This window comes from Mycetomoellerius zeteki, unplaced genomic scaffold (genome assembly GCF_001594055.1).
Source record: "Mycetomoellerius zeteki isolate Tzet28-1 unplaced genomic scaffold, Tzet1.0 scaffold128, whole genome shotgun sequence".
NCBI lineage: Eukaryota > Metazoa > Arthropoda > Insecta > Hymenoptera > Formicidae > Mycetomoellerius > Mycetomoellerius zeteki.
The window spans coordinates 405279-424626 of record NW_017256212.1 but is presented as its reverse complement, the minus strand read 5'-3'; the positions used below and the strand labels follow the sequence as shown (position 1 = coordinate 424626).

The following is a 19348-nucleotide window of genomic DNA, read 5'->3' as shown; positions in this document are numbered from 1 at the left end:
GAATTTGACCGAAAAATTACTTGTTTCTATGTTAGGCTCAAAACTTTTCAGACGACCCTCGTATATATATATATATATATATAATAGTTACATGAGACAATTTACGTTATATTCTACTTTCAATGCTAATAATAACGTATTTCTAATCAGCTCGTGCGTTTCGCGGTTTAATTGTATCAGTGCAATAGCACGCGGACATATATCTCACCGCAAGTGATTGCAAAACGTTCTCGATGATGCAGTATCTTCCGCATGCATTGTCCTTAAAATTGTTCGCGGTTTTGCGGTTAGACCTTAATCCGCAATGTTGCAAGAAATTAGAAAAATTTAAAGGGGAATTCCTCAGTGTTTCTTTGATAAGGTCGACCGCGAGATGACGGAAATTATTATTAGTGTACTTACAATCGGAGATATAGCCGCAGAAATGTGTTACTATCTTTCGTGATTTGGCTTCGTATACACACACATACACACGCACACACATACTTGTAAGGTCTATTAACATTGTTTGCACTTTTTGTACTTAAAATCTTCGTTTTCTCTCTTTTCGCGGAGAAAAATATTCAATTGAATTAAGTAGAATTCTGAAAAATGTACGATCTAGAATTCTGATTACCTAAATCTATTAAAATCCTAATAGATTTAACCAAGAAAATTCTGAATGTTAATTACCTCAACTAAAATTTTAATAGATTTAACCAGAAATTTGGTAAATTTAACAAGAATTTTGCATCGTTCATTTTCCACCAGAATTCCAGTTAATTCAACCAACCATTTTTCTCCATGTAGAGAAAATGAATATATATATTCTGAAATATATATTTACCTTATTTTAAGTGCAACATTTTTTTGAAATTTCAAACAACGTGAACAAACCTATAAATAAAATGATTTGCACACAGGTAAGATCAGTGCGAGACAAAATGTTGATTCTTGATTTAAATTATTACCAAAATTTATAATATATTGTTTTTACAGCAATGGAAAAATCGCGTGAGATCACGTTCAAAAATTAAAAAGAGAAATGCTTGCGTATTATATTTTCAGAGATTCGCTATAAAATAAGACATAACATACGAACCAATCTTGTAAATGTAATAATACTAAAACAATCGTGACGTACAGAAATTCTGATTATTATAATGTGTAACTTTTCAAAATATTTCGGAATGAAGTCGAATGTGTACTATCAAAGCTGTAAAAAGCTGTAAAAATAATCGAAATATACTAGCTTTATAGCTAATAATATTACATTAGATTTAAAACTCTGGAAAAATTTGAGTAGGCTCTCATGGCTTTCTAATGCCTTATAAAGTAAAACGATAAAAGTAAATCGATAGAAAGTATCTTAATAAAAAACTTAAGGAACGCGAGGAAATAAAAAACCATATCAATCAATGTATAATATGATCTAATAATACAATCCTAATTTAATTATCTATTTATCTACTTCTAAATCATCATTTATTAATGAAAGAAAAACTGTACAACTAAAGATGACCGCAATGATCGAAATATTCCGGGACATTAATTGTTTTAATAAAAGAATTGCGCTCCACAACATCGGTATTTTGACTCGCATTGATATTGCTTGTACTCATATCGATTTTAAACCAACGAGCTGTAAATTTTATTATTTTATAAATAAAATATTTATTTTTTATATTAAGTCACATCTATCTAAACTCTCGGAACGGGAAAAAGACTCATAGTAAATCAATAAAATAATAAAAATGATTTTTCGAAATAACTGAATATAATTTTTAGAAGAATATATTTATGTGTATATATATGTGTGTGTGTGTGTGTGTGTGTGTGTGTGTGTATACATATATGCATGTGTGTAACGCGAAATTTTATGTAATTTTGGACACTACATTCTTGGCCGGTATTAACGATTTTCACCGAGCTTTCGAGACCTCACACCAGTGTATCCCGTTTTGCTATGAGATCTACCAACCACCGCCGTTAGGGTGAAGTACTTACAGCACAATGAGTATGCAAATAGGCCGGCATTCGGCTACATTTGTTTCAACGAGCTCAGGAACGGCGTTCTCGCGAAGGAACAGTTCCTCCTTCGCAGAGACCATAAAAGTCTGCCCCGTGTTTCCAAATCTTTACAAAGCGTGAAGAGAGTTACTTTCCGTGCAATTTTATTGCTCGTTATTTTGCCTGTGTCGCTTATTCGACATTGTTTTCGTCGCCGCGTTCTTTTCACGAGAAGTGACGCTACTTTTTTGCTTAAACATAGATCGATCACGAAAGTTTTCTTCCCTCCGTGATTCACCACAAATCGCACAGTCCGATTAGATCAAAGCTCTTTCTTCCAAGTGTCTCTTTACACTTGGAAGATTTCTCCGCAAAGTCGAAACTTCGTGAACTTCATTCACACGCATTCTACCTCGTTCATTTCTCGCCCGCGCGTGTCCTGGGAGATTAGGCTCGACAATTCAGACCTGACAAAAGTTTTCGTCTCGCGTCGCATAAAGCTAACGACAACGACGGCGCGTCTTAACGCATCACAGCAAGTGGCAGTCCGAAACTTGGTGGATTTCTGACAACGGCCACCGTTTGGGAACGCTTAAACAACGTTATTCCCAACACTTGCCGAGACATGATCCATAATGAAGACCCGTGAGACTCCTAAAGCAATGATAGCATGCAGACTTGTTTGGATCTCAGCCCAATCGCTCGTTCCACGCTTCGGATGCAGCTAGTTCGATTCTCGAACGATCCTCGAACGATCCTCGAGTATCACGCTCCAGTTGGGGAACGCTATGTAATCAGAGCTCTTCGTCTACATGCGATGTACGTTAATGACGCGGGCGATTAAGCCCGCGCGATGACAATCCACTCCTATCAGTTCGAAAAACGAATGTCATTTTTTTATTTAGCGGGAGTGCGCGAAATATATAATAGAATTCATTACTCGAGGTAATTTTACTTATTTTGTTTTTGTATAGATTGTATTTCTGAAAGAGATAAAATTGAAATGTTTGAAGCACGATATCGCTAATAGCTATAATTACACTTATTCATTATATACTTATTAAGTTATATATTTATTAAGTTAAATTACCTTTTTTCATCTCTCATAGATAGTTTTTTATATTATTTATCTGTTTGCATGAAATGTATCTCTGCATTCGATTACAATTATAAATTTACATTTAACACTTTTCCATCATGTATATTATAGATCTTATTCGCGCGGAATATTACTTAGGTTTTGACATTTCTGTAACTTTTAAAGATACGTACATCTCAAGTGCATTCGATTCGAGGAATAAATGATTTCCCTAGATACGCCGTAATCTTACATGAACGATACGAAAGTGCCAGCGCGCATCATATTTGCATGACAGCTCTAGATGTATCTCAAAGCGAAGCGTAAACTCCTGAAAATCGAGACATACCGCAAGTTTCGCGAGCAAGAACGATGCAAACTTTGAGATCCGGTAGGCCCCACCGGATTCGTAATTGCGTAATCCAGAGATTTCATTAAATCAAATAGCCGAGCTTTCTGTCGTCAGGGCTTAAGTCTCCCTAACCGAGAAAAAGTTATGCGATTCGGTACATCGGAAATCTGCTTTTATCCCCGCTGTAAATTAACTTTAGCAAAATTAATTAAGAACCGGAACACCGAGATTGAGTAACACTAAGATTGTCTGTAATGGAGATGCGAACTTTAATCCCGTTCGATCAACCCCGCTGTCAAGCAAGTAAGCTAATCAAGCAAGCTGTTTCCACCCTTTCTGCGTATGTAAAATTGATTTCTCTCATAGCACACGAGAAATGGTTTTTTTTTGCTTTCAATTGTAGACATCAAAGTTATAATTGCGTTGTCGGTATACATGTCGCAGTTATAAAGATGCTTTAGTAATGGAAATGTATTGTGTCTTATCCCAAGCAACTTCGATGCACGAACATATCGAAACATAGAGCTTCGCTGTCAAAATCGCCGACGTCGCGCTAATGTGCAAAAGTGTCAATGCGTGATACTCGTATTTTATCGGCCGTTAACGAATCCGTGGAGGTTGTTAAGGAACGCGTCGTGTGGGAAAGCGACGTCCATTCTTTCGACGACAATACGGCCATTTGATAAAAGTCACTCGATCCTCCTTTCGCCGCGAACAAATATTGGAAGGAGAACTCGCGCGCGATAAGCGTGAAACTCGGAATTCGAAGCTGTTTGTAGATTACAGACGCGGGATGCGTACATGTACGTATGCTTGTGCGTAGTCGTGTGTCGGTGTCCACACTTACTACTCTGCTTTACGAGGCAGATGTTGATAACGGGCGACAGCGACAGAGACAGGGACAGTGACAGCTGCCCCGTATTGTTCGACACGTTCGTTGATTATAGGTCAAAGGCCTCTTGAACCTCTTGGCGAAGGATCAAAGAATTGTACGAAGTGTGGCCGAAACTTTTTTCGCGAGTCGATAGTTTTCGACGAATCTCTTTGCATTGTACAAATCGGATATGTTTCACTACTTCTTCAGAATCCAAGTCTAGAATTTGATCTGTACGATGAAATCTACTGCATTCGTAATTTCTTCTTTCGAAATTAATTTCATATCAAAATTAACTTCATTCAATTGTATTGATCTATATATAGATACGTATATGTATAGACTTTCTATGATACATTTACTTAACTTATTTTTCGATAACCGAAAGATATCCAATGAGATTTTAATTTATTGCCGAGTCAACGGCGAACTAGTCAGTTTAAATGAATATAATCTTGTTTAGTGTCCGAAGAAATCGAAAAGTAGTACTGAACTCTTTTTTAAGAGACATTCTTTATAAACGACACGAAAGCGTGGACAATTTTAGAAATACAATAAAGTTTGACACAGCTAATGGACCGTAAAAGCATCCTTATTCGTGCGCTCAATATCTATCTTGTTCTGTTAGATAATCTGTATTAAGATGCATTCGCGATGCAATACTGCTTTTAGTACAATGTTTTCTTACAAATAGAAATACGTTAGAATTGACACAAAATCTTTTCTCCTGTTTTTTTTAATGGACATGGAAAGTGTTTGCCGATGAAAACCTATATACTAATGACATATTCTGATTCATTTCTAGAATACACTACAAAAATTGATTAAGTTTTATCAATGATGTTATGATAATGATGGATATAACATATTAAATTAATGTTATGAAAAATAATTAACATCTATAATAAATATAACTCGTTGCTTCAAATTTATACCGCGAAAGAAATATTTCGCGAAAAAGAAAAACGTTAATAATTCTCAAGCGATACTTTAAGGAGATGATTAGTAATTCATTGTACTTATTACTCGAGCACAACTCAAATAATAATTATTTAATCTTACCGTAACAAATCAATCTTTCCTTCGGTTAGCAAAGTAATTATATTTGAAACTTTATTACGATCTACTTGGTAGAAAACGGGCTCCATGTCGCTATCTATATCCGTTCTTGTGAAATTGTTAAGCAAATGTTCGCACGGATATCGTGGAGGACGATTTCTATTTATTGCTTAGTTTGCGAAATGAGAAAACGAGATATCAGACATAATTCCTCGAAAATCCACAAATATGAAGACCAGTTGAAACATCGGTAATCTTTCAGTGATGCATTCATGAGCGATATTCTTTAGTTTTACATCTTGGCCAGCATCGCATTTGCATCACGAATCTCGAGGTTCACGAACTTTAAATTGATTTTTTGAAAAATTCATATCCAAATGAAGCACATTGAGCCAACGGTTTAAGATTGCCCAAAATAAAAGTCAGAAAATACCGATTAGTTGAATAGTAAAACCGATGTATTATCGGCGGAATGGTCTTCGCGAGAGAAAATAGACATGGATATAAACGCGATGACGAAAACGTGGACTCCCGACGGAGATGACGTGTGATAAAATCGTGCGATTACGAAAGGCTCGTATGGGCGTCGTGATGATATGACGGTGACGATTATGACGCACAATCCGATTTCCAACGCAAATATATTACGAAGTTTCTTACGCCATCAAGATTTGGTCCTTAGAATCGTTGTCCGTTACATGCGCCTTATGACGTAAACTGTATAAAATAAAATATAAATTAGCAAGGATACGGGATGCGTACGGGATCACGCAAGCTGTCGAAGCCTTGTAAATTTGCGTACAATCGTACAAGTAGTTACATTGCGACAACAGTTTGTAGCGTCGATTAGGCGGGACATAGGATAATGCATGTACACGTGGGGAAAACAGAAATAAATAAAATGCAACCAAAAGCAAAAAGCATAAATTGTATTTCGTAACAATGATATGAGCGAACGAAAGCGAAATACTGGTAGTACACACCGCATAAACCGCGCATTGACAATCGCGATGAATAATGGAGGGGTCAATTAAATCTCAATTAAACACTACCAGATAATACGAATCGCGGCTCTTTTCAGCAAGCTGAATCACCCCACCAGAAGGCTAGGTTTTTTAAACACCGCCGGCGCGTTTACTCGCTTCGAAAATCAGCATGCCTAGCACACCTGCGTTATACGATCATTTTATACACCTCGTAAAGAATAGCGTATTAAAATTAGGTTGATGGGCTTCGAAAATATGATTTTCATTCTGCACCCATCGATAATCTCGCCATTCGACCGAATCAAATTCTATCCCGACACTTGGCGATATCGATACCACGTATTATATTCTGTATCAAATTATCCGCTAATTTAATAGCACGTTGTCGTCCTAATTTAAAGCCACGTCCATCATTAATCACGAACGGTCGCGACTCGAAACTAAATCAGGGTGGCACGAAGTATGCTTACGTATAATGGGAATGCATTTACGAATGCGTTACACCCCACAATCGCTACGAAAGCACGCAACGTCCGACGACCCTCTTCCGAACTCGGGCGAGGGAGAAGAAACACTGGAACACACGAAAGAAATTCTATCCGACGATTCATTCTTTTGTCCTTTCTATCATTTTTCTTATTTCTTCCCGTTGATTCTCTCTCCCTCTCTTCAACTCCTTTTGTTTGCTAAAACTCGTAACATTTATCATCGCGTTCGATATCGCCAAGTATAATGATATGCAATGACTGCCTCTGAAATATCCGAAGTATGTTACACAAGCAACAAGAACGATTCGGCGACTAGCTCGATCATTTTATCGCTTCGCATCTATAATGAAACAGCACCGAAACATCTCGAACACTATAAGATATACACCGGACACGTAACTTTACCTTATCTACGATGCGACCACATTATCCCCGAGATAAACACACGTGTCACACTGAGTCACGAACGGCGCGCCGTAGGAGCAACGATAATCACAGATTGATAGAAAGAAACGCGGATTCGTGGTACGCGGACACAAATGTTTATCCAAAGATCGACGAAGTACCGATGAAACAATGCCCGGACACTGTAACCGATCGTCACTACTGTAATCCACTTACAGTTCACCCGGTCGGCCGATCATTTTGCGAAATCGCGAGGTAGATACGAAGAGTAACATGCGGGATCACATTGTCTTCCGCGCAAGTTTCCTCGTCATCATTGCAAGTCACGTTGGGCTTTATCCACGATCGAGCACCACCAATGATCACTGTCCGTCCGTTGACCGCTAGCAGCCGTCAACCACTCGAGATTCTGCGCGATCTTTCTGTTCACCACGATCTCGTGCACCACGTTCGCGGACCCGTAGCTGCACGACGTTTGGTCCTTCGTGTCCTTAGGGCATAGGTATATATCCGCGAGCGGGTATGCGCGTTCCTCGGACGTATACGCACGTGCATGTAAGCCGAACGTCTCCGTATGTACGTAGAATCGTGGTTCCGTGCGGTGTAGGCGAGCCGTCGTTTCCCCCGGTCGTACGTGTGTGTTGCGCGTGTGTTACGTGTGCGCGCGCGCAAGTAGTCTCATGTGAATGTTGCGTGTATATGTGTTGGTCGGTGTATGCGGTGTACGTGTACGTGTCGTGTACGTGTATGTGTGTAGGTGGACTAGCGGTGCGCGCGCGCGCGTCTGTACCGGTGGGTATATTACAAGGTGTACGCGTCTTAAGTGATTTCGGCCTCGCTGGTCAGCCCCGGCAGCTCCGTATGATGAGGCCGCCGCTTTGCTACTGACAGACCTAAAGACCACCCTAACCCTGCAGTCGGGGACGAGGGGTTCCCCACCCCCGTCGTGAGCGTCGACGAGAGAGAGACCACCCTCCCCCGCCAGGGACCAGGGCGAATAAGCAACCCTTAGCACCCGATGCCACCTCCACGGCGGCGGCGCAAACGCACTCCTGCCTCCGAGGGTATCCACCCCCTCCTACACCCCCTCGCGACGCACGTTACCGACGCCGACGCCGCCGCCGCTACCGCTGCCGCCGCCGTATCTACCCCTCCAACGCGGACCTGACGGCGAGGAATCCCTTCCAGAGACGAGAAACCCCTTCTTCTCGTCTCCTACGGCTTCTACGGAGGAGAATCGTCTTAAGATAAAAACACGGACGATCGGGTTTTGTAGTTAACCCACTCACCCTCGACTCGCATCCCCTCTACACGCGCCTTCTTCCCGTCTCCCCTCCCCCCATCATCCTATCCCTGATCCGCCGATGTATCTCCCTACTCCGTGCCACCGGACTCTTACAAGCAAGCAGCCTCGAGTCACCCCAACCCTTTTCCTCCGTCCACCCCATCCTCCTCGCCACGCTGCTCCGCGGATCTCTCTACGACTCGACGAAACTTTCGATTCTTTCGGGGGCAACCTTCACAACCCCCCTCCCCCTCCCATTTTTTCCTCTCTTCGCCGACCGATACATCGCGTGTCGACCCGTTCGACGTTATCATACCGTTCACCCTCGGAGTACACATATTCCCCACCCCTGACGTTCCCACTGCGAGAGACAACAACAGGCCCGACCTCGTGGTTTTTTACAGGACGGAGGGGGAAAGGTGGCCGTATATATTGTTTCATTTTTTGAACGGTTTCAGACGCATCGATCTTCGACAACTATACGTCCCGTCCTGGTCACGCGCCGATGTGACGCACTGACAAGATCACTTTCACCGCGTTTCTTTCCGGGATAAGTTTTACAATCCCGTGTATTACTGTCATCGATACTCTGATATTTTTCGTTGACGGATGAAATTCTCATTTAGGACATGGTGACAGTGAAGAGTTAGTGTGAGATAAGAATAAAGGTCCATTATATCTTCCCCGGACGGGTGCGATACGTGTGTATTTTCGACTTCCTGTTCAACTTTTTATATTTTCTATATTTTTGTGAAAGATTAATGTCATACCTGTCAAGGACTTTATTGAAACAGTTTTGTTCCAAAAAGATACGGGTGAACTTTAAAGTTTATGTGAGAATAGACAGAGAAAATTAGACACGCGATGATATGTATGTTGATTGAGACGAAGATACGGAGAATTCTATGAAAGATGTCAGTGACAGATATTGCAACGTGATGTAAAAATTATACAGATACAACAACAAGAGGGCATAAAAATAATATAAAGAACATAAAATACAGTTTGTTGTTAATATATAGATAATCTATCTGTGATTTTATTTTATATTGCGAAATTGTTTCCTTCGAAAAAGAATCTAATTGTGATACTTTTTTATCTTTGTTTATAAGCTTAATGTGAATTCCGCTAACGTATGAAGTTTATAAAATATGAAGATGGAAGAATTGCTATAAATAATATATTGGCAAAATCGCTTGTATTTTCAAAGCGGGTCACTATATTGCATTATGAACAAGATTTTGCAGAAAACTAGATTTCGCAGAAACTATATTATTCTTTTAGTTATCAATAAATACAAATAAATGCAAAGATAAACAGTAATAACTTATCCGTTATTGAAATATAATAGAAAATATGATGAAAAACAGACCAAAGATGAGTTCGTCTTTGATCAGATTTTCATTATATCAAATAAATATAATTTTTAAAATGTGACCCAAATAAAATTTTAAAAAATATAATTTACAGATTAAAAATATATGAAATTATAATCTTTACTATCATCAATATTAACCGTATCTAAGAGGTGAAAAGCATTTTCATTTTTGCATTTCTATTAATAACAAAATTTCAATAAGGTAAAACTTTATAAGTTTTACGCAACGTAAAACAATAATTTTGGACAAACGGCAATTTATTTAAAAAAAGATGTTGCTTATAAAATACCACAAAACAATTGAATTATATTATTTGAAATCATATTGAAAAATAGCCAAGATAAAAAAAACAATGCCTAATAAAATTAATAAGAAATTCTAAAAATTCGCACAAAGATATTATTACACACCATAATCGAATTGACTGAATACTTAATAATAAATTTCTTCTTGGAGCATCATCACGAATAATCACAAATATTTTGTCTAAAAATTGAAAATCATAGTTCATGTTTAAATATGTCCCTGGCAAAAATAAAAATCAGAAAGTAAGTCGAATGTAAGGAGAGAGTAACAGAAGTGGAAATAAAACTTCTAGGAGGCAAAAATTGAAACAACGAAACGTAAAAGAAGCGTAAATGACTCTTTTTAATTTCGTTGTTTCACCTCTTAGAAGCTTCATACGCTTCTGTTAGTTTCCTCTTATATTCGATACTTATGTTCCGGTTTTTATTTTTACCAGGGAAGAATACATATTTAAACATACACGAAAATGAGCTTCGATTTACAATATGCTATCACGAAAGTTCTTTCACACTCAGTCCTTTGACTACGAGATTGCAGTAAGAGAAATGTTTGGTACGTATAATTCATTTTGCTGATGTGACTAACAAAAACTTTCTTATTTTTTCATTAAAAAATTGTCCTAACCAAAATTTAGTTAAAATAACCAAATTTTAATTTAAACAATACAATTTTTATTTCTAAATTTGGCTAAAATAACCAAAATTTTATTAGAGGTTTGTTTTCTGTGGCTGAACTAGTGTACATGTTTGATATTTATCGAAAGGTATATGTTTGATATTTATCGAAAGAGAGAAAGAGAATTCTAGCAGTCTACTGCAAAAACAGAAAATAGACCATGGGATAATCAAATTTTGGTTAGAACAACACCATTTATGAAAAAATAAGAAAGTTTTTGTTAGTCATATATCAACACAATGAATGGTTATACGTATCAACCATTTCTCTCAGTATGTATCAATTTAGATGTCTGAGAGAACGACGGTATGATTGTTTATAGTTATCCGAAATTTGAAAAAACTAATATCAATTTCAATTTGACAAAATTGTTGTAGCTTTTAGATAACGAGCCTAATTATAGTTAAAAGGAATCAAAATTCAAAGTATCTTCCGAAAATAGATGATACTCGAGTTTCGAAATCCGTAATAATTAAACATTTCGTCCGAATTAATGGATGTGCGAATTCCGAACATCATAACAGGCTGGTATTCTAGAAACTATAATAGATAGGCTTCTCTTATTAACTAAACATTTCCGGTCCCAAAGAAAAAGAGAGAGGGAAGGAGAGAGAGAGAGAGAGAGAGAGAACCGTGGGGCCGCGGATGTATCGAAACAAATTTTTATGCGGGTCAAGCTTTTCTGCGCTTTTCGAAGCCGCCACCCCCACCCCTGGCTGTACACCCCACTACCGATCGACACTCATTTATACTTTTACCACCACCCTACCGCCCCTACCGTGGGGATTGTTTATGACACGATTCGTTTGATTATTAGCTGTTTATACGCGACCATCGATCGAACCGCTAACTGCACGCGGCATTCCAACAGCAAAACAGTTCGGCCGCGCGCTTTACTGAAACCCTTTCGCTCCAAAACCGGACTTTTTTTTTCAAACGTATACCTGAACCGACGAAACTGGTTCTACTGGATTTTCCGTTGGACTTGATTACTCTTTCTCGTGATCTTAGTTCAATACGGACGACTACCCGAATAATATCTTAACAGTGTTCCACGTTCCAGTGGATACGTCATCGTTCATCGCCTTCATTAATTTTAAGTGTACAATAAAAATAAGATTTCTAAAACTCTTTTGGCTACCTGAAATACAGTGTTCGCGTGCAAATCTCTGTTTTAGCAAAAAACAGGGAGTGATGAAATATTTAATTACAGCACTGAATTCTTTTCTCACTTTTCCAAAGTTTTACTCCATTGATTATCTTTTTACTATAAAATCGAAAAATATAATTCACAATTATATGCAAAAATTCCCCACGGTATTCTCGAATAGTTATAAAAATACTTGATGTAATGAAAAACGATGTTGACTTTCGAAGCGTTAATTGGATTTAGCGTGACTTTTTCGAGGCATTATTTATTACGGCGAATTGATATTCTCTAAATGATTGGTTATTTATACATTTCAGCTTATGTCGCGTTTGAGAATAGCTTCGGTGAGGTTTATGTTATTGATTTAAAAACGAATCCGCGTTGCGTCTGTCCCGACCTGTCGCGGGTTAAACGGCTGCCGTCGGAACAATGTTTGACATCTCCGCTTTTCTGGCTGACAGGAGCCGGCCATACCTACTGTCACAAAGATGTTTCCGATAAGTTTTGCCGAATTATCACGCGTTTCAAATTCTCTTTTATTCGTCAATGCTTTTGTGTTAAGTTGCAATTCTACTAGTACTTTAGTACTTTAGAATTCAATTAATTGCATTTATTACACGCGGCTCGTTTAAAAATGATTTTTTTCTCAAATATATATTTATTATTACGCATTTATTATTTTATTTCTTATAACTGACTGAATTTTTTATTTACTTATTGAAACACTTGTGCTCAATATTTCTAGCAATATGATTTTTACGTAGAAATTTAAGTTTATCACGTAATTATAACACGTCTTTTTCTCTATAGCCGAATTATTTAGATATTATATCGGATTCGTTATACTTATTCTCATTATAATTTAAAGAAAAATTCGTAACGTTATTTTATATAATAATAAAACACATTTTTACACTCGTATTCTTTTTTCAATTATAGACAGAACATCGCACAAAGTGATATCACAGAATATCGCAAACTTTAGTAGCGATTTAACATCTCGAACGCGATTAGATCATTGAGATATTCGATACCTAAATATCTTAGCGCGTCCATTTCAATAAAAAGCTGTTCAATTATTTATTATTAGCGCGATTACATTGCACAATGTTTTTTACTTATCAATCGCACGATCGTTTTTATTTCATTAGTCAGAAGCACCACGATCAAAGAGACACGGATCTCTCGCATGATCTTGTTGTCACTCGGTGATTGTTTCGTCGCTGCTGTTCTTTTTTTACGAATTTCTTTTACAGTCGTTTCTTAACGCGAGCACATTTAGCACCAGCACATCACACCCGTCACCGTCAACATCACCACACGATCAGAAATGCCTCCTTCGCGCGGAGTATAGTTAGCTTAAGGGGAAACGGCCCGCGTAGTCAGACACCGTGAGGAAAATAAGCGAGTGTTTCACTAGCGAAAGACGCACCGTTTCTCGAGCAACGTATCCCTCTACTGAAAGAAAGTAAGTACTGTCACAAGGGTTGCTTAATTGTGTATAAAATCGCGTTCGCATGGGCTCCGTTTTAGAACACAGCCTTCCGTTTGTTTTCGTTTTGCCGAGACGCGAAAAAAGTCAACGCGCGTCTCTATTTATCTCCACTTTTCGCGGGAACTTTTCGTTTTTCCTTTTGTTGTTTTTATGTCTCTTACATCACGTCTTATGTCAAAATAGGGCATATAATAAAAGAGAAAATCATAATTTGGATCATAAAATGAAAAGAAATCATAAGATAAAAGAATAATCCGTTTGGCGTGGCGAGAAATTCAATAACCTTCGTAGTTTTCTTTTTTATTTGAGCTAAAGTTTCGACATCTTAATTTTCGCGAAAATAATCCACGCGATCGAGACTCGAGATAGCGAGAACGATTAACAGCCGGAAGGATCATACGATTGCTCCGCGTGCGATCAAGAGAAGAGGGTCGTTGCGCGAAACTCGAAACGACGCGTGGAACGAAAAAAATGAAAAGTGAGCGAGGAAGGTGCATGACGTCTCCCTTCGCTCGCCGATTGTCGCACTCACCTGTTTGTCGCGCCGATCCCAAGGAGACAAGTTCGGAGGACGAGGACGGGTAAGAAGATGTTCACAACATCGGCGCACTCGAAGCCGGCAGGTTGACGATCTTCTTCGATCCTCTCTCACTGCAAGCTCTCGGGCGAGCTTTTAACATCACAGTATCTACTAAGTCGAGCCGCGTCGTTAACAAGTCCTTCCCCGGCACCTTTGCTTCCCTTTCTTTTTCTTCGTCGCGAAACTTTCCGTTTTTACTTAAGAAAAAAAAAGTGAGAACCGAACTTTTCTTTTTTATTTCTAAATATATGTTAAACAAATCGTTCCTTTTCTCGTCCTTTTCCTCGGCTCGCGCGCGCGGCCCCGGTGCCTCTTTTTACGTGGGGGCTCCCGGCCTGACGAACGTGGCCGATCAGCGCGCGGGTAGAGAGAGCTTGGGCTGCGTGGCGGAGCGCGAACTTTCGGGCTTGCGGGCGCACTGGCGCACACGGCACACTCGCACCGCGTAGGCGGAGAGAGGAGAAGCTCCGGCGGATGCTGTAAGCCGAAGGGAGAGAACTACGCGCGCCGGCCAGCGGCGGAGCAAGCCGGTGGCCCCTCTTGGCCACTTTGCCCCGTACGGTGGCGCCTCTACCGCGCGTTCTCGCAAGCTCCGTCGTTGCTTCTCCTAGGCGGGCAGTACGAGGAACGAGGACGGCGCATCGTCGGCGTGAGATCGGCGGCAGGCGGTGGGAAACGAACGAGAGAAAGAAGATCCGCGCCGACCGAAGAGAAGGACCGGCGAAGCGAGCGAACGGGTGGACGGACCGACGGATGGACGGGCGCGCGGAGGGTTGCCGGCGAAGGGTTGACGCGGGGATTGCTGGTGTACGTGCGAGATACGGCTCGCGCGCCGCGCCGCGCCGGGCAGAGGGACGGAGAAAAGTGCCGCGGGAGCAGGACCGCCCCTTGGCGCTGGCTCTACGCGGGAACCCGACCGCCCGGAGCGGTAAAATTGAAGATTTATGCGAGACGCCGTTTACGTCGATTAACGCTATGCCGTACTGCCCGCCCGTAACTTATTTAAGGTCTGCGCGATCATGCGTTTTTTTCGCGTGGGAGCCCAAGTTGCGTTAACTGCGATTCACCTCAGTATTCGCGCCGAAGAAGCGCTAAAATCGAACGAGATTGAGATGTTCGATATATGACGTGACGTTCGATATATAACGAAATTCATTCCAGATCTACTTCAAACAATACTACGTAGCATAAACGGCGTAGTTAAATGTAATCGCGCTATCTTATACTTATCTCTAATACGAGGAATATGTTTGAAATCTTAAGATTGGAATGCTATTCGAATGATGTTATTCGATTTTCAATCAGAAAGATATCCAAACGTAACGTCTTACCCCGGGTGACGATGGCCTCGTCAGCGCTCCTGAACGAGTCTCGAGGAGGACGATAGCAACGGGAGAATCGGCGGTGCGACGAGGAAGATCCCGATCGTGTAAGCTCGCGACGGAATCATCGTTGGTAGACGTACTGGGTGGGCAGGGGTCGGCAGGGCGAGCGAGCCGCGTATGAAGAAGAGAGACGGGACGCGCCGTTTCTCTTTTCCCGAGGGCTCGAGTGCGACAAGGACGCGCCGACGAACGATACGAGCGCCACCGAACTCGTTCGAGACGCGCCGGACAGCGATCGTAGGAGGAAGACGGAGCTTTTGGAGGCTGCGGAGAAGAGAGGAAAGCTCTGCGCGCCGGAGGGGTAGTACAACGCAGACGGAAACGGCGGAGACGGCGGAGGGAGCGCGAAAGAGAAAGGGAGAAAGAGAAGCCTCCCGCTGCAAGCTGACCACCGACCCTCTACGAAGGTATACACGAAGGAAGAGAGAGACAGACGCGGCGAGGACAGGTGCGAGAGAGCGACCGCGTTTTATCACACTGACGACTCGCTGCGTACGTGTGAGCCATGCGGATACCACGAGGTGTAACATCGGTATTTCCGAGGCGACGGTGTGCGTTCGGTATACGCGTACACGCGTATCGGTGAGATATCTCGAACACTCACCTTCGACCCGAGGATTTCGTATGAAAGTTAGAGACTCAGAATTTGGAGGAGAGAATCTCCTTAAAGCTCTTCCCCTCTCGTCTCTCAGTCGCGTACAAAAGATCGAGCTTGAGGATCGAGTATTCTTTTCGAAAGAGGAACGTATATAGCTTAACATACGGGATTGCTCGAGAAACGCTCGATGTTACATCGATCGAGATTCTTTTTTTCTTTTCTCTCAACTGCAACGCGTACGTTACGGAGCATCGCGAGGCTCTCGTGTAATTAAGCGTGAATAAACAAGCGAGCGGACCTATAATTTAGTCGGTCAGGACGGAAGAGGTGCGAGCGAGACGGCGAGCGTGCTCGGTCATGCGCGATCGCCGGCAAAAGAGAGACTCCGGTACCCTTTCGATACGCGAAACGAGGACACGCGCAACCTCGCCGTCTGTATTGCGCGCGATGGGGCGCCGTGTTTGTGGTGGTGAGAAGCGCCGGCGGCGAGGTTGTAGTAGTACGCCGAAGAAAAATCGCCGCGAGTCTGTAGATGCCTGTACGTGCGTACTAAGGGGTTGAGAACGGCGTGTGGTAGTGAAAGGGTTGCTGGACAGTGGCGAGCTCCTGCTTAGGCGGTCGCCGGCGGAACTAACGAGAAAAGGGGTTGAAATCTATCACCTTTGCTCTAATGATCGCGCACTGCGCTCTAGTCCTTTCATATTTGCTACGTTAGCTCGACATAATTGAAATTGGTTACTTTTGAAGAATTTTTTATAATTTTCATACAATATTTCTTAACTTGTAGATGAAAGTTAATCGTTATGTTAATTGAAATATTTAAATAATCAGCGCTATTTTATATATCATGTTAAAGCATGATTATCCACCGAGTATAATTATTCGTCAAACGTAAATAATGAAAAGTTTGGAATAATATCTCTAATTAAGAGTCAAAAGTTTTTTCTTGCGTTTCCTCGCATGTTACGATGCATATCAAATATCAAAATTAACGTCAAAAATGAAAAGCCCATGAAAACGCGAGAGAACATAACGGTTTTCTGACAATGTTTAATTTTATTTTTTTTTTTGTTTACTGTATAGTCGGAACTACAATCGTTTAAGCTAAAATTATTGACTACAAACGACATATTTTCCTCAAAGGTTCAACATACTAAAAGCGATTTTCCAGTAACAGAGAGGTATTTTCATCGATAGCACGATATGACTATATGCGAATAAACGGGCCAAACTACGAAACAGTGTGCTCGGTTCAGACCTGCGTCTCAGTGTTATACCACTTTTTACACACTCCCTCCTCCGCCCCGTTTAACTCCAACCCCGAAAAGCCCACTTACCCAATCATACCCCAATCTACCGCTGGCTCAGCGGCGGCGTGCAAAACTCTCGATCAACCGCCAGTATTTTTATCTCCGCAGTTTTTAAGGTCACTTGTTGCTTCTTACTATACTAGTGCTGCGAGAAGAAACTCGCCCTCTTTACGAAGACCACGTCTACTTTTTCTCTCAGCGCAACGTTAATAATTGCAGCAGCAAGTGCGGAAAAGTGAGAACCGTAGCAATTATATCTTACGTGTCTTTAGTCTGACTGAAATTACGAACTAAGAACAATTATTCAAATCTAATATAAGAACGATTATTAGTATATAATATACGAAGTAAAATCTTTTTTTTTTATTAGATATTTTCATAAGTCAATTTTGTTGAACTTTACTACTTTAGTGATTGATAAAAATATACGAGAAATACGATTGCGATAAATTTTTTAATTTAGTTTGGAATCAATGAATAGTTCTTTATCGTCTTATTCCGTCAATCCTACAATAATACTTCCTCTAATGCCGTGAAATTATTTGTTGCATCCCAATGCGCTTTACGCATCAATTAAAACAACGAATCTCTACGAAAAAGTCGGAATGCATTAACAGGCTTTTCCGCATTCAGTATTTTAGCGTGTATTAACGAGGAAATCGAGCTGGGCAGCGCGCGCTCGTTAACCTGCTGTAATAATCGCGTTTATATTTGACAAAAGAAGAGAATAAGTAAAGAACGGACCGGTTACAATCAGAACAGCCGCGTTCACTTTTAATCCACGATACATTTTTCCACGACGCACCTTGCCGCTACTTTCTTTTTTCTCTCTCCCTCTCTCTCCCTCTGTCTTATTTTTCTCAATATAATCATAATGTTTGCATTCCAGTTGCGCGCAATTACTCGAGCTTCCTTGGCGCGGCGATGCGCACCCCTCACCCAGTTTCACCCCTTCGCGCCTCTGTTGCAGCTGCGCACGATATCCGATCAGTGTGGCCGGTATTTTTATTCGTAGATTTTAAGGTCACTTGTTGCTTGTTTAGTTATGTCGGGGTACACACGCGCCGTCAACACACCAGCATGGATCGGCTGGAACGCGCGCGAGAGAGAAAGAAAGAGAGAGAGAGAGAGAGAGAGAAAGAGAGAACGCGTAAATGTGTGTGCTCAGCGGGGGCGTTCGCTCTGGTGTATCGTAATGCACGTGGACAAAGCAATCCGCCGACATGTGTTGAGGATGCTACATGCAAGCGCTGGATTGTGTACGTGGCATCGGACCGATAGGTGGACGCCCTGTCGATTTCATTTCCCCCATCGGACCTTCGGATGGCGAGGGGGTGCGCCGGCGGGGTTGAGCGTTCCACTATTTTTTTCTGGCTTTTTGCCCCTTTTTTCCGGGGCGTCCGGATTTCGCGTTGCGGTTTTTTTGCGCAGCTTTCGCTACTCGCGCGTGGTGTTCCTACTCTTGCATCCTCTCTCTCTCTCTCTCTCTCTCTCTCTCTCTCTCTCTCTCATTTTTCTACGCGCGTTTTGCTTCTCTCTCTCTCAGTCGATCTCTTTCACTCTCTTTCTCTTTCTACCACTCGCTATGTCTATCGAAATGTCCCAGTCTCTCTTACTGCTTCTTTTCACACTAGTTTTCTCTTTCTCGTCGCCTAACTCTCTTCCCTCTCACTCTATTTTTTCTGGCTTTTGCTTTTGTTTTTTGTCAACCACCGTTTGCCGCGTTGCGCGTTCGTTTTGTTTAGTGAGTTATGTCACGGCCACCAAATCGATCTTCGATGTCTGAATACGTGTGGTCGGAATTACGCTTGTAAAGCAATAAGAATTGCGATACCAAATCTTAAAAGTATAGAACAGCTTCTTATAAAAGATACGATTACTAATCAAGTTTCATTTGATCTTCAGACAGGATTAAATGCAGGATTTAAATACCGTATCAAACTCATAGAGAACA

The 19348-nt window shown here is 41.1% G+C and overlaps 1 protein-coding gene across 1 annotated transcript in view; it reads right to left on the bottom strand.

Annotated features, from left to right (window-relative positions):
* LOC108731431 (uncharacterized) overlaps positions 1-19348 on the bottom strand; it is a 102401-nt gene that overhangs the window by 69923 nt on the left and 13130 nt on the right. The window contains exon 2 of the mRNA XM_018461764.1: positions 14054-14168. Within this exon, the coding sequence (XP_018317266.1) occupies positions 14054-14168 (115 nt within the window). The remainder of the gene's footprint in view (positions 1-14053; positions 14169-19348) is intronic.